This window comes from Aricia agestis, chromosome 3, assembly GCF_905147365.1.
Source record: "Aricia agestis chromosome 3, ilAriAges1.1, whole genome shotgun sequence".
In the NCBI taxonomy this organism is placed as follows: Eukaryota; Metazoa; Arthropoda; class Insecta; order Lepidoptera; family Lycaenidae; genus Aricia; species Aricia agestis.
In genome coordinates, this window is record NC_056408.1 from 20,645,308 (window position 1) to 20,662,326 (window position 17,019).

The window sequence follows — 17,019 nt, forward strand, 5'->3', positions numbered from 1 at the left end:
GGACAGCTGTGTGCGACTTACCGTGAGGCATGTCAACTATTACATTTACTTGAGAACGATTCGCACTGGGATGATACGCTCAAGGATTCCGTAATATCTTCGTCGCCGCATCAAATTCGTACATTGTTTGCGATTATCATATCGACATGTTTCCCCTCGAATCCAAAAGATTTGTGGGTTAAGTATAGAGATGACATGTCTGAGGATGTTTTGTATCGTGTGCGCCGTCAAACTTTGAATCCTACACTACAAATGACTGAAGAAATTTACAATGACACATTGATCATGATAGAAGATATGTGTTTATTGATGGCAAATAAAGTATTGTCGTGTTTGGGAATGACAGCACCCAATCGTCATATGCACGATGCATTAAACCACGAGTTGCAAAGAGAACATCAGTACGACATTGAAGCATTGGCCGAAACAGTTCGTACAAATGTTCCACAATTAAATCAACAACAAAGAATTGCGTACGACACTTTGATAGAAGCTGTGAACAGTGGATCTGGTGGAATTTATTTCCTTGATGCTCCCGGAGGAACCGGAAAAACGTTTTTAATTTCATTGCTTTTGGCGAGGATCAGATCGCGAAATGATGTTGCTCTAGCGTTGGCTTCATCTGGAATAGCTGCAACTCTGCTCGAAGGCGGGCGAACTGCACATTCTGCCTTGAAATTACCACTAAACATGCAAATCACCGAAACACCAATTTGCAACATCGCCAAAAATAGCGCAATGGCCAAGATCCTACAGGTATGCAAATTAATTGTTTGGGATGAATGCACAATGGCCCATAAGAGGTCACTGGAGGCACTGGACAGAACGTTGAAAGATCTTCGTGACAACCAAAATATTTTCGGTGGGGCCATGATTCTGTTGTCAGGTGATTTTCGTCAGACTCTTCCAGTTATTCCCCGATCAACTGTTGCTGATGAACTAAATGCATGCCTAAAATCATCAAATTTGTGGCAGTACGTAAAGACACTCCACTTAACAACTAACATGCGAGTATTTTTGCAACAAGATGAAACTGCTAATGTGTTTGCGAAGCAGTTGTTAGACATTGGAAATAATAAAGTTGCAGTGGACACCTCGACCGGATTCATCACATTACTTACAGATTTCTGTCACATCACAGACTCAAAAGTGGAGCTTATTCAGCGAGTTTTCCCAGATATAGCGCAAAAGTTCAATAACCATAATTGGCTGGGTGAACGAGCAATATTAGCAGCGAAAAATAATGATGTAGAGGATCTTAATGCGACCATTCAGAATTTTCTTCCAGGACAGTTGGTTTCCTTCAAATCAGTCGACACCGTAATGAACCAGGATGACGTAATCAACTATCCCACTGAGTTTTTAAATTCACTGGAATTGCCTGGATTACCACCTCACAATTTGCAGTTAAAAGTAGGATCAGTTGTCATCATGCTGCGTAACATTAATCAACCTCGACTATGCAATGGAACAAGACTGGCTGTGAAAAGGCTGATGAATAACGTCATTGAGGCGACAATCATAAAAGGAAAATACAAAGGAGAGGATGTCTTGATCCCGCGGATACCGATGATTCCAACGGACTTACCATTCGATTTTAAACGCTTACAATTTCCAGTACGTCTGGCCTTTGCGATGACCATAAATAAATCGCAAGGACAGTCTTTAGAAGTTTGTGGAATCAACTTGGAGTTTCCCTGTTTCGCGCATGGACAATTATACGTCGCGTGTTCGCGCGTCGGAAAACCGTCTTCTTTGTTTATTTACGCACCACAAAACAAAACAAAAAATATAGTTTATGAGAAAGCTTTAAATTAATTAACAGACTGTATTTTCACAGTGTGTGTCTGTGAATATCAAATTTAAACCTTATAAATAGCCAGTATTTCAGGAAAACTCTGATTTCTAAGTAAGCAACATGATGTATCGAAAATAATAATAAAACTTCATGCTTTATTCAATAAATGCTTTTTCATTAATAATTATTTTGTTTGTTTTAAAATCATTTTATACAAAAGATTAGGTCTTTTATTTATCGATGAGGCAGTACGAAGTCTGCCGGGTCAGCTAGTCTTAAATATTATTGATGTCAGCAGATGTTTAAAACTGAGCTCTTCATATGGGATTATACGGAAGCAAAAGCCGTCATATCGGAAACCATTAGAAAAAACGTTGTTAATTGGGGACTTGAAATTTCTATCCAATTAAATTTATTGACCTAACCGTTTGTTAGCAAGTCGTAAAATAAACAATTGTGTATGAAACAGCATTCTGCTTTACAATGTTATATAACGTAGCTGCTTTCCTTGTAAGTTTTTTTTAATTTCCTTTATTCAAAAATATTCCTTTACGTCTTGTCCGTCACAAAATTTTTCGATATTTTATACTTTTTTATATTAATTAATGGCCGTGTTCGTCGGCGTAATTTTTATCGCATTCGCTGCAAAACCTAGTTATTGCGCATGTCCTAATCATGTCATGCCATGGCAACGACAACTGTTTACGACTTGACATTTAACTCAATTGCAATTTGTTGGTGGCGTTGCAATGAACAAACCAGTGGGAGAGCCATGCTTTGGCACGAATGGGCCGGCTCGACCGGAGAAATACCACGCTCTCACAGAAAACCGGCGTGAAACAGCGCTTGCGCTGTGTTTCACCGAGTGAGTGAGTTTACCGGAGGCCCAATCCCCTACCCTATTCCCTTCCCTACCTTCCCCTATTCCCTTCCCTTCCCATCCCTACCCTCCCCTGTTACCCTATTCCCTCTTAAAAGGCCGGCAACGCACCTGCATCTCTTCTGATGCTACGAGTGTCCATGGGTGACGGAAGTTGCTTTCCATCAGGTGACCCGTTTGCTCGTTTGACCTCTTATTTCATAAAAAAAAAAAAACAATTAAATTTTTATATTTTTCCAAGTGATCCATATCCATATTTTCCAAAATAAAATAATCAAACACTATCATAGTGTTAAATAAATTATTTGTGCGGCTGTTAGACAATTTAGGCTTATGTATTTATGTTTAGCTTTTATTATTTTAATCATGTATAAACAATTAAGACGTTGTTTACGACTTGACCAGCAACTTGTTATGGCGTTGCCATGACATCTTTTGGACATGCGCAATAAAAGGTTTGTCCAAAAATACGCTGACGAACACGGCCAATATAATGGCGTGCAATATACCTATTTCCTACTAAGTATGCACCTATATTGCTATTTTTTTAACAAATTAACTTGTTTACCACAGCTGTTAACAGTTTTTGTTCAATCCGAAGACCAATCAGCTGGAATAGATTTTAACTACTTAAGCGTGAGTATTGCAAAATAATATGAAATTTAAAACCCTAAAAAATCTGTCATTTTTAAAAAGGTGACTTGTATAATGTAATGTAATTCCTTACAAAAAATAATTTAAAATGCACTTTTTTATTTTTATTTTCTTCAGCTGAAGGACGACATTTATGACGAACAAGCACAGTTCATGTCTCTCAAGAATCCCCATGAAAAGGTCAATAAATTTTGTGATTTATTATTACTTTTTTAAGTGTATTGTCCTAATTTTGGTGCATTTTCTGCGATATATTTATGCAATTTGTTAATTACGCATAATTCTCATGATCATTAATAAATATTAATGATCATGAGAATGAAATTATAGAATTTCATTTCATTTTACAGGCATCAGTTGAAAAGACCACAACGGAAGATCCTTGGGTCCCATTCGACTTTTCGAAATTTGACGCATACCTCACTAAGACGCAAGATGGTGCCGACAATAATAGAATAAAACGACACGCAAAGGTTCGTAAAAGTCCAGACACGTTTACCTATACAATAATAAAAAATAACGATTGCGAGGCTGTGTAATATTATTAAGCCTAAATTTCACATTTTAAATATTTTAAAATGTGAAATTTAGGCTTAAAGTAAACTATAAGCATAAGAGATAGTTCACTTACAAAAACAAGCAATCGCCGCGCGGCTTGTCTCTCTGTCTTGTTATATACGAATTACTGACAAACGGCCGACTTACGGAGGTTTCTGACTGTGGATAATCCAATCTCCATTTGATTGGTAATATTTTGTAGCTAATGAACAGATAAATTAGTTTTCCAAAAATATCCGAAACCGAAAAATATATGAGTTACATAATTGTTTTTATGCTAATGCCAGAGTAGACAGAATAATTATAGAGTATGCCGACTTAGAACTGATGTTGAAATTTTTAAATTTGACGTATTGTGACGAAAATCGTCGCTAGCGTTGTTAACTTGTTACATACGAATTTAAAACTATGACATATTCGATGGACGTGTTCCTATTTGGTCGTATTGTTGTTTGTGTTTTGGCACATGTAATTAAAATTGTCAGAAATCAATTTTGAAATCTTTATTTTAAATATTTAAAAATAAATTATATCAGCCAGCGCGAGGCACATTCCGTTCATAATCCTAGTGAAACCCGACGAATTTGACAGATATTGAAACCTGTCCGTCTCTTTGCAGTCGAACTACTGGTCGTTATGTCTATTGTGCTAATGCTGTGTGTAGTTTCCTTTATTCGAGGCAAAAGGAATCGTTTGACAAGTTAAATGTGAATTTGTTACAAACACCTATGATCAATACATAAGAAAATTATGTTACTGGAAGAGATTTTTACTATAAACTGAGAAGTAAGCAATTGACGAAGAACTTTGTCCGCAGAACACGGGAAATTTCGATTCGCTGGTCGGACCGAAGATCCGAGAGCGACCAGATCATTACCTTTATCCGGTGCCGATTAAGGATCGGAAATTCGACTTCTTCACCACATCGACCACAAGAAAGCCCCCGATAATGCCGGAGTCCATGAATCCGGGAGTCGTATTCCGAGTGCGAATGGCCGATGCGATTTTACGCATCAAACAACGAATGTACGAGGACCCGGAGAGACACATCGAATCTGATATTATATACACGAATTTAATTAAGAAAGTAGTCACGGACGAAATAACCAAGTTCCATAATCTTCTGCTGATGTACAAAACGGACAGGAGTATAAAGGAGCATCTAGGCGAATGTGGTGGCAGGATATACAAGTTCATCAGCTATATGACGATCAAAGTGCACATCTACTGCCTCTTCGACGCGCTATGGATAGACGGAAACCCCTACGTCATCGGTGATGAGTACTCCGTGACGCCCGTAGAAGTGCCGCCGATGTTGCAGTGCGATGCTGCTGAATGCAATTCCGTTATATTTGTTGATTCGATTAGTGTTCCCAAGGACTTCGATGAATAAATGATACTTTAATATTGCATACATTTTATTTATTGGAACGAAGTTCCTTATCGCGCGTTTGGCGTAAAGGAGGCTAGACAGAACGATATTTGACCTCGACACTTTTTCATTAGTACCTGCATGGTAGAGTCAGAGGGCGTTGATAGTATTCCTGTGCGTCAACTAGATGGCGTTTTTTTTATACAGTGTATATGTATACAGATTTTTGATCATAAGAAATAACTTTGTTCCATTCGGGTGTCCCTTGACACCTCTCAAGTTTTTTGTATCACAATATAAAATATTATAAGGAAGTATTTTCTATCCAAGAGAATTGTTAAATAAGACTATTTTCGTAATGTTTACAAATTAAACATTTAATCGGTATCATAATATATTTCAGTTAGCAGTAATTTATTCTTTCAGAGGCACCATATTCACGGTAGAAGAAGGAGTAAACTTAGAAGCGGCGTAGCTTCTGATGCAGTTCGTATAAAGTTATGTATTGTTTATGGATTTTCTCCTCGTCAGAATTTATAAAAGTTTTTTTTTTAGTTAAAGAACATTACTACCGCAAACGTTCCGGTTGCCAGTAAGGACGCTACGAGACGCAAGAACAGAAAAGATACCTACGACACGGTAAAAGTGATTTGAATATAACCATATAAACCTTTATGGTCAATTTATACTAGCGCACCTATATTCAGGTGGATCTCATTTAAATAGGCCGAGTAGTAAAATCTCTGATAAGTTCGTTTTTCTTTTTATACGTGGTTAAAAAACACCAAATACCGTGAGGCGTATAATTTTTCAATAAATATATTTTAGACATTAAAAGCAAGTGACATCATTATTTGTTTCAAGGAAAGCAATACATCGTCGTTTGTGGAAATGCCGAAGGACCTATATCAAGCACATCTGCGCCCCGGGGTTATTTTTAGAATACACATGTCTGAGGCAATTCTGAAGATGCAATATAGAAAGTGAGTTCGCAGAACAATTTACCTTAAGGGGTTCCGAGACGACTTGTGACGTTTCCAATATGCTAGACACTGACAATCAGACTTTGCAAAGTCAGGTATTGTCTAAATATTTTTACTAGTGTTATTATTAAGGGTGCACTTAGGGACATGATAACTTTCTTTTAAGTTATCATGACTCTAAGTGCAGCTTTTAGAATACGCGTTGATTTAAGCTACGCCGAAGACAAAGACGAGTCAGTGATAGAGGCGGACGTGGAATACCTGCGCCTGACGAGGAAAGTGATTAGCGACGAGATCACCAAGTTCGAGGACCTGAACTGGCTGATGGGATGGTTCCAGAACCGGTCCGACCTGATACACGAGCACACGTGTAACACAAGATATTACACCGTAGGCAAGTTTGCTTAACAAATCCTTCTGACAGTTCCAGTTTCACGTCTTTGAGGAAACTTTAAGCCTAAAAATATCGCATCGCAAATAACACGCATGTGTTGCGTCTACGAGTATGATAATTTTAGAAGTGACGGTGAAAATTATGTAGGTTCGACCGGACAACATAATCTGCTAAATCAAACAGATTATGTTTGATTTAGCAGATTAGCTTCTGAATAATATGGAATAGCTATAGTGCTATATCAAAAAGATTAAACTCAGACTACAGACCCGATTTTTAAAAATCCAACATGATAATCGATGAGACTCAACGACTACCACCAGGGGTACCGCCAACGAAGTTCTCGGGGCCGGAGGAGTACATGAAGCGGGCATGTCTGTTCGACAGCGTGTACGTCGACCAGATGCCGTACGTCGTAGGCGAGGACGGCTCGCTGTTGGCCGCCGTTGCCCCGCCCGTGCTTCACTGCGACGCCGCCACGTGCACCTCCGTTCCGTTCATCGATAGGTATGTATTGTCTACGCTTCATTACTTAATCGTATAAAACTTAGTCGCTTGTCGTAGGATTTATAGAAGCATGAGTTTTTATGCGACAACTTCTAAGCACGAGGGGAATCGAGGGAAGGAGAACGAGATCTGTCGACAGTCGATCTCAGCCTTTCACTTCCTCTATTATCTCCCAAACTTTGTAAAAAAAAAAACAGGAGCTGACACATAGACTAATACATGCACTTGGTATTTAACATTACAGTCTGATGTTTGAGGAGCAGTACGGTCTAACGAACGTGCGCACGATAACACGATGCCAGGCGAGCTGCCGCTCGCACTGCAAGAACGACGCCGATTGCTTGAAACGTTGCTCCGATAGATGTCTCCGAACAGAATAGTTGCTTTCAAATAAAAATAATGTTAACCTGTTTTTGGATATATTATTTTTATTCTTAGTATAGTATATGAGGGGTATGATCTTTTACAAAACCTGCGTGTTTCCAGGCAACTAATTAAACGTACTTTAAAGTACGTTATGATGTGAAAATACGTTGTGATGTGAAAAAAGAACAAGGCACTTAAGTGCCTTGTTCTTTTTTCACATCACAACTTCTTCTAGTTCTGAATGGATTCAACCTGTAATAATTGTCTCTGACTGGATAGCATCAAATTTGACGTAACGACATTGTTTTTTAAGGAATGCCAATGACTAACGGAATTATTATTTTTGAACCCTTTCTGTATGGGTGACATCTATAGTTGATTTCGCGAAGTCAGCCCTGAATACGGGTGGCGACTATAATTGTTCATTTGAGAAAGGGTCTCCTTTAAGCCCATGTATGTTCAAAACTATACCTTACTCCTTTGAGTTAAAGTTTAGTAACTGGAGTCGATAAAACAGTCTTTCACTTAAAACAATTCCAAAATATTTCCATAGCTGGCATACAATTATAATTAAATGTAAAAATCTCGACTTTTCACTGGCTACTATTGGTGCCACCCGTATTGGGAGAAGACAAAAAGTTTAAACTGTAATGGCGGCAGTTAGTGTTGTACAAAAATTATCGCCGTGGCTTTTATGTGAGTATTATAGGTTTCTTAGCATAATTTGATTTTTATATTTTTTACGTGGTAGAGCCATGCTTCAGCACAAATGGGCCGGCTCGACCGGTGAAATACCACGGGCTCACAGAACACCGGCGTGAAACAGCGCTTGCGCTGTGTTTCGCCGAGTGAGTGAGTTTACCGGAGGCCCAATCCCCTACCCTATTCCCTTCCCTACCCTCCCCTATTACCCTATTCCCTCTTAAAAGGCCGGCAACGCACTTGCAGCTCTTTTGATGCTGCGAGTGTCCATGGGCGACGGAAGTTGCTTACCATTAGGTGACCCGTTTGCTCGTTTGCCCCCTTATTTCATAAAAAAAAAAATCACAAATATAATTAGGGTGATAAATAATAAAAGTATTGATTTTTCTTAGGTATAAAATTTGAAAAAAATTTAATCATGTCGGATGAAGCGAGTACATCTAATAGACATTGCTCGACTATCGATGATCGACAAATTGAATTTCTTTTAGAAAATGATGAATTTGAATCTGATGCGGAATTCGAGTTAGACGAACCAGAATTGTTAACAATTAATGACAATATTTTTTCTGACATTGATGAAGCTCCTGTTTTGCATACTTCCCAAAATTCCTGTACATTACCGACATTACAAACGAGTCGACCTCGCATCTTACCAGCGCGAGCGTAGAATACACAAGTATATACACCTACTTACTTATTATTCTTTTGATCATGTTAAATTAGTACAGATTGATACAGATCTACATGTTAAATTAGTTTTTAGTGGCCTAAAAACTAATTTAACATGTAGATCTGTACAAGGTGAAATTTATGAGCATTTTTTAGATGTCGATATGATCGAAAAGATGTGTTTGTATACAAATAAGTATGCTGAGGGATCATCGAGTTCTACCAACTCTGGTCATCGCCGTAAGTGGACAGATCACTCCACAAGAATTAATGTATGTATTTATAGCTTTGACAATGCTTGAAAAGGTATTGGAAATACAGGAATATTGGGTTAACATGATAACATGAGTTATCATGTTCTTTATCTATCATAATAAAATAAGATGATAATTCATGACATTAAAGGTACCATTCGGATCTGCGAGGCAAGCGTACGGCGTCACGCGTAAGCGACCGGTCGCTTGCTGCGGAGCAGCAAATACTCGTAGCTTACCAATGTCCGCGACCGCGTAGCCGCGACCGACAAAAATTTAATTAAAATTATACTTTATTGACATAATTATAGCTATCATTTTTGTCTAAGTCACTAAGTAGTATTATAATTGTTGAAATAATATCAAAATATTCTTTAATTTTAGTTACTTTACACTACTTAAAGTGTGTTACACACATTACTGATAATTGTCTGTGAATCGGTTCTGTATTATCTGTGTTCCATGTATCTATGGTCGTAATGACATTGAATAAATTGTTCTACTCTTGGTTGCAACAACTAACGCGTGTGTTTTCTTCAGGTTATGGACTCAGTGTTTTCTCAAAGTAATTAGTGTAAAAAGTGTAATTTTCCATAATGTCTACCGCGGGATACATAGTAAATGTACCAAAACTGAAGGGACGTGAAAATTATGATGATTGGTCATTTGCAGTAAAAAACTTTCTTGTGTTGGAGGGAATCGATATCGACGACATATTGCCAACGATTACCGAAGCCGAACAAAGAAAAGCAAAAGCGAAACTAATAATGACCATCGATCCATCATTATACGTGCATATTAAAAATGAAACTACAATTACGGCGGTATGGAATAAGTTGAAGCAATTATTCGATGACACAGGATTCTCTCGAAGAATAAGTTTGTTGCGAACATTGATCAACATTCGCCTAGATAATTGTGAAACAATGACCAGTTATGTGTCTCAAATAGTGGAAACTGCTCAACGATTAAAAAACACGGGTTTTGAAATCAGTGATGAATGGGTTGGATCTTTGCTGTTAGCAGGTCTTCCAGATAAATTTTCGCCGATGGTGATGGCGCTAGAACATTCCGGTTTATCGGCAAGCTCTGACGTCATAAAAACGAAGCTTCTAGATATGAATTCTGATGTTGGCAGCAGTGGAGGCGAATTTGCATTATGGTCGGGCAAGCCAAAGATTGGCAGCACTGTACATGTCAAGTCAAAACAAACGTCAATGTCATCGAACAAAACGAAAATGACAGGTGGTGGTAAACAAATCAAATGTTACAACTGTAAGAAAATTGGACATTATAAAAACCAATGTCAACAAAAAATAAAAGAAGCAAGTGCTTTTAGTGTTGCTTTCTTAAATGGAAAATTCAGCATAGATGACTGGTATATAGACAGTGGAGCGAGTGTTCATATGACGGCGAAGCGGGAAAGTTTGACAGATATCCGACCAGTACGCGACATAAAAGAAATAGTTGTTGCAAATAAATCATCGATGCCAGTAATGTGTACAGGTGATACACGGATCGTGACGTGTGTGAATGAATCTCAGTTTGACATACCTGTTCGAAATATTTTGTGCATTCCGAACCTTACTACAAATTTGTTATCTGTGAGCCAGTTGATAGCAAACGGAAATAAAGTATCGTTTAGCAAAAACGCTTGTTACATCCGTAATCAACATAATGTGCTAATAGGAGTAGCAGATTTACAAAATGGAGTGTACAAATTGCATACAGTGAAGTCAGAGAAGGTGCTTGTAGCGGCAGCAATTCACACAGCAGACGCAAGGCGATGGCATAGAAGACTAGCACATATCAACAGTAACGACCTTGAAAAAATGAAAAATGGAGCAGTAGAGGGAATTAACTACACAGAGAAAGCTGACATAACCAAGTTAAACTGTGAAGTATGTTGTGAGGCAAAACAGGCTCGTTTACCATTCTCATCGTCACATAAAAGAAGTGAAACATTATTAGAAGTTGTCCATTCTGACTTATGCGGGCCCATGGAAACCGATTCATTGGGCCATGCCAAATATTTTCTACTTTTCGTGGACGATGCTAGCCGAATGGCCTTTGTATATTTCCTGAAAGAGAAAAATCAAGTCCTTATGTTTTTCAAAGAATTTCAAAATATGGTTGAAAAACAAACTGGAAATAGAATTAAAAGTCTGAGGACTGATAATGGAGGAGAATTCTGCTCACAACAGATGGAAGAATATTTGAAAGCAAAAGGTATTGTCCATCAAAAGACTAATCCCTATACTCCCGAACAAAATGGCCTATGTGAGCGTTTCAATAGGACAGTGGTCGAACGTGCGAGATGTCTACTTTTTGAGGCTGAACTTAATAAAAGTTTCTGGGCAGAGGCAGTTAATACGGCAGTTTACCTAAAGAATAGGTCGCCAGCTTCAGGTCTAGGAGAGATGACACCATTTCAGAAATGGACAGGGATAAAGCCAGATCTCAGTCATGTGAGGGTTTTTGGAAGTCCTGTGATGGTGCATGTGCCTAAGATTAAGAGACGAAAGTGGGATAAGAAAGCCGTGAAATCTATTTTGGTAGGCTATCCTGAAAATATTAAAGGATATAGATTATATAATCCTGAAACTAAAAAGATTACTACAAGCCGAGATGTGACTATAATGGAAAAGAATGAAAAAGATTGCGAGATGGCTAAGATTGTAGTAGAAGAAAAAAGTGAGGAGCAGGATCAACTCTCAGAAGGAGAAGAAACAACCGAGATAAGTAATACTGTGTTAAGTGGAGATGATCCCACTTATATGAACGACATAATATCTAGCTCAGATTTAACATCGGATGACTCCTACCATACATTGTGTGGAGAAGAAAGTGATTTGAGTCCAGGAAAAGAACCCATAACTACGAAGCGTGTCAGAAAACCAGTAGAGAGGTATGGCATATCTAACCTCTGTGTTGTGGACGAGTTAGGGTCTTGCGATGAAGATATCACTTACGAGGAGGCGACAACAGGTCCAGAGAGTGAAATGTGGAAACAGGCAATGAAGGAAGAGTTACAAGCCTTCGAAGAAAACCAAGCCTGGGAAATAGTGTCAGACAAGGAAGCTGATAGAGTGATTAAGTGCAAGTGGGTATTTAAAAGAAAATTCGAAAGTGATAACAAAGTGAGATATCGGGCTCGTTTAGTGGCTAAGGGCTTCACCCAAGTAGAAGGAGTGGACTTTAGAGAAACATATTCACCTGTGTTAAGATACTCAACTTTAAGGTTATTATTTGCTTTAAGTGTGAAACTAAAATTTAAAATTACCCATCTTGATGTAAGTACAGCTTTTTTAAATGGCTACCTCGATGAAAAAGTTTACATGCAGGTACCACCTAATTTAGAATGTAAAAATAATAGTGTACTTAAGTTAAAACGTGCTATTTATGGCCTGAAACAATCTGCCAGACAATGGAATATGAGAGTTAATGAATGTTTACTAAGCCAGAGCTATGCTAAGTCTAAATTAGAACCTTGTCTATATAGCAAGAAAGTAAATAATGAGCAAATTTTAATAACTGTATTTGTCGATGATTTCTTTATTTTTTCAAATAGCAATGTATTAACAAATGAATTAAAAAGTATTTTGATGTCAAATTTTAAAACTAAAGATTTAGGACAAATTAAAAGATGCTTAGGTATGAGGGTTAAAGTGTATGAGAATGGATGTATTTCTTTAGATCAGGAGCACTATGTAGAACATATTTTAAATAAATTTAAAATGTCTAATTGTAACCATGTAGATACTCCAATTGAGAGTAATCTAAAGTTAGAGAAATCAAAAATTGTTCAAAAACAATATCCTTATCAGCAGCTGATAGGAAGCCTTATGTACATATCTGTTCTTACACGTCCAGATATCAGTTATAGTGTCAGTTATTTAAGCCAATTTAATAATTGTTACACATTAGTTCATTGGAAAGCTGCAAAAAGAATTGTCAAATATTTACATAAAACAAAATCTTATGGTCTAATGTTTAAAAATGATAATAAAAATTTAGAAGGTTTTGTGGATGCAGATTGGGCATCAAACACTATTGATAGGAGGTCCTATACAGGTTTCTGTTTCAAATTATCTGGGACAGTGATATCTTATGAATGCAGAAAGCAACCAACTGTAGCGTTATCCAGTACAGAGGCCGAATATATGGCATTAAGCGAAGCCTGTAAGGAAGCTATATATTTAAAGAATTTACTATCAGAAATTGTAAACTGTAATTATACTATCATTATATACAATGACAACCAGGGTGCTAAAAAATTGACTGAAAACCCTTTGTTTCATAAGAGATCAAAACATATAGATGTACGCCACCATTTTGTCAGGGAAGTAGTTGCTAATAACATTGTAAAGGTTGTACATCTTTCAACTACAGAAATGCCTGCTGACTTGTTGACAAAAGGTCTGAGTAAAATAAAACACAATGAATTTGTTAAAAGGCTAGGCATTGAAAGTATTATTTAGATATTGTTAATTAATTACTTATATTGTTAACATAGAATATATTTTTTTTTTGTTTCTGGTACATGGAGGCATATATACTTATATATTTTATTATATAGAGAATGTTAAGCGCACCTAAATATATGCATACTATTTTTGTTGTATAAGTATGTGTTTTATAGTAATTAGATTATTTTGATAAGTGGAGATGTTGAAATAATATCAAAATATTCTTTAATTTTAGTTACTTTACACTACTTAAAGTGTGTTACACACATTACTGATAATTGTCTGTGAATCGGTTCTGTATTATCTGTGTTCCATGTATCTATGGTCGTAATGACATTGAATAAATTGTTCTACTCTTGGTTGCAACAACTAACGCGTGTGTTTTCTTCAATAATAACCACGTGGCCAGCGTCGCTTGCCGCAGAGACCCGCGGCATGCAAGTGAGCCGCGTAAATAAGTACATTTCAACAAAATGCAATATTATTAACTACGTAACTAGGTAGCATTTCAAACTATGTTGCGATCTACAATTTTGTGATATTGCGCGCAGACAGAAGCTTTGACCATTTTTCCACCATAACTACGAGTGTAAACAAAACAATAATTGTGAATTGTTTTTCAATATTATGGCAGGGAATTTAGTATTAAGGGAAGAAATTATCCAAAAAGGCAGATGAAGAGGATGAAGAAATTATTTTGTATTTTTTATCATTTCCGGAAAAGAGGGGAAAGGTTGACCCTATTTTTACGTCGCGGGTCGAAGAGGGATGCTACAATATACTCATTGCACGTCAATTAATGTGTAATGAGGAAAAATTTAGAATGTATTGCAGATTAAGCCACGAGCAATTTTATTTTGTTCTAAGTTTAATAGATGACATTAAACAAAAAAAAGGCACATCAATCATTAGCATTTTCTGTTGCGCAGTGCGCTACAGCATTAACAAACGTCGGCCGATTTTATTGCCATTTGCGTAGGGAACCCCGAGCAAGTGTACAAAATTTCATTACAATCGGCTCAGTTGTTTTGGCGTGAAAGCGTGACAGACAGACAGACAGATACTTTCGTATTTTATAATATTGGTATGGAAGTATAGATTACTATGAGAGAAGTAGCTGTTATAATAATATTATAGTTCATACCTACATACTTTGATACCTCCATGGCTTATATTATACGAAAAATTTTATTTTCGGTTTCGATATGATTAATAACCTATCGGCGTGTTTCTAGATATAACATCTACCACTCATCGAAATTTGCCGCGCCACGCCCACCGGTCTCGTGTCGCGCGTCGCGGTAATCGGAACGTCGTCCATATAAACACATACAAAGCAGTGGCTTGGCGACAGTCTCGGGTCGCGGGTCGCGGACATCGGTATGCTATTTTACGCGGCGACCGGTCTCTCTGTCTCGCGACGCGGGTCGCCGTGATTATTTAGTCCTCCATACAACTTCATAGTGAGCAGTAGGGCAGATGCTCCGGTTTTGGCCACTGACCCCTTTTTGGCCATTTTGGACTTCCGAGCGGTGTTATTAAGGCATAGACAATAACGTTACTTTATGATGCACGGTTTTTAAAATATTGAAATATGGCAACACTTTTACGGTCGTGAAATGTGGTTATTCTTAGCAAAAACAATAAGGCGAGCGGGTGAGTAATCAGTTGTAATTTTCGGAATCTTTGTTTATTTTTTGGACGTATATGTTAATATTACATAAGAAACATACTGTCTCAGTAGAAATAAAGTTATTTTACCGCCACACTTTTAAGAAGTGAGGTTATTCGTAGGTGGCCACTAATGGTACCTAAATTATAAAATTCACCATCTTTGGCCACACAGCTGGCCAAAGATGGTGCCCATAGGAACCCCAATTCTGGCCACATGTTTTTGTTATTGACTTTTTAATATGTGTTCTGATAGTTTTCGCTATTTTCAGAAAAACAAAATGTCGAGGCTTCCGAAGAAAAATAAAGTAGATGATGTGAAAAGAAAATTATTTCAATATTCTCCGCACAAAGTGACACAAGCATTGAACGCAATCAGAAAGGGGATGCCGGTTGCCACTGCTAGTAGAGACTTTAATGTACCTCGAACTACTTTGCGGCATAAACTTTCTGGAAAAGCCCCAGAAACATCTGGACATATGGGACCCCAGGCCGTTCTTGGAAGTGACATAGAAAGAGAAATTGTCTTATGGATTAAAGATTGTGCTCGTGCTGGATTTCCAATCAATAAGGAAGGTCTATTAGATTCGGTCAAAAAAGTAGTCATAAAAGGACAACTTAAGACACCTTTTATTATTAATAGACCTTCCAGGTCTTGGTTCGACGGGTTTATGACAAGGCATCCTGACCTTAGCCAAAAACATGCTGAATATATCAATAAAGCTCGTGCCTTGATAACTGAGGAAAAAATTCGGAACTGGTTTAAAGAAGTTTCATCGTTATTGGGTGAAGAAAACCTCAAAATTCTAGAAGATCCTTTGCGAGTATGGAACTGTGACGAAACTGCTTTCTTTCTGGCACCAAAAGGAAGTCTTGTCTTAGCTGAAAAAGGACAACATGTTTATGACACGTCAAAAAATAGCGACAAAGATAATATAACGACCCTTTTCACAGTTAATGCTGCTGGTCAATATGCCCCTCCGTTAACTGTGTACAAATACAAGAGAATGAGTTCTGATGTTATTGATAATGCACCAGATGGATGGGGAGTCGGAAAAACCCGACAAAGGTTGGATGACTGGGGAATCATTTTATGAGTATATTGCAAATGTATTCATTCCATACCTAAAAGAAAAAGGAATTCAATTACCAATCATATTATTCCTTGATGGCCACAAGTCGCATTTGACTATGCAGCTCAGCGAATTGTGTCGGGAAAACGGTATTATCGTAGTTGCTCTTGTCCCAAACACAACTCATATGTTACAACCTTTGGACGTTGCTGTATTTTATCCCTTAAAACAGAACTGGCGTCAGCTCGTTAAAAAGTGGCGTATTGAAAACGACGGCCAAGAAATTACAAAGTTTAATTTACCATCAGCTTTGGAAAGTTTACTGCTTGGCAATAAAGAGAGTTTTGAAAGAAATGTGAGGGCAGGGTTTCAGACATGTGGTTTATATCCATTTGGAGCTGATTTTGTTAATTTTAAAAGAATAGTGAAAAATACCAACATAAAAGCAAGCAACGATAACTACTCAAGACTAACTATTTCTGAATCCAGCTACATTTCATATTTGGAGAGTAAAATAGATCCACACTTACTCAAAGACTTTTACACTACGTTTGAATCAGGCAAAGACTGGGACGGCAATAAGGAGGCGTCAATGTTATATGACACTTGGCTTGCTTTTAAAAATGATAATACTGCTACCATATCGCGGGCTCACATTACATCTCG

At 37.5% G+C, this 17,019-nt stretch overlaps 2 protein-coding genes across 2 annotated transcripts in view; both read left to right on the plus strand.

Moving 5' to 3' along the window:
* Positions 1–2,186: 2,186 nt before the first annotated feature.
* On the plus strand, positions 2,187–7,560 carry LOC121725481. Its single transcript, XM_042112485.1, has 11 exons — positions 2,187–2,308; positions 3,252–3,314; positions 3,450–3,512; positions 3,683–3,805; positions 4,708–5,277; positions 5,689–5,748; positions 5,818–5,901; positions 6,127–6,245; positions 6,458–6,639; positions 6,963–7,146; positions 7,391–7,560. Exons 1-11 carry the CDS (start codon positions 2,282–2,284, stop codon positions 7,524–7,526), a joined length of 1,611 nt encoding a protein of 536 aa, XP_041968419.1. The 5' UTR covers positions 2,187–2,281; the 3' UTR covers positions 7,527–7,560.
* Positions 7,561–16,309: 8,749 nt separating this feature from the next.
* The window catches only part of LOC121725482, a 37,627-nt gene continuing 36,917 nt past the window's right edge, over positions 16,310–17,019 (plus strand). Inside the window, exon 1 of the mRNA XM_042112486.1 lies at positions 16,310–16,349. Within this exon, the coding sequence (XP_041968420.1) occupies positions 16,310–16,349 (40 nt within the window). The remainder of the gene's footprint in view (positions 16,350–17,019) is intronic.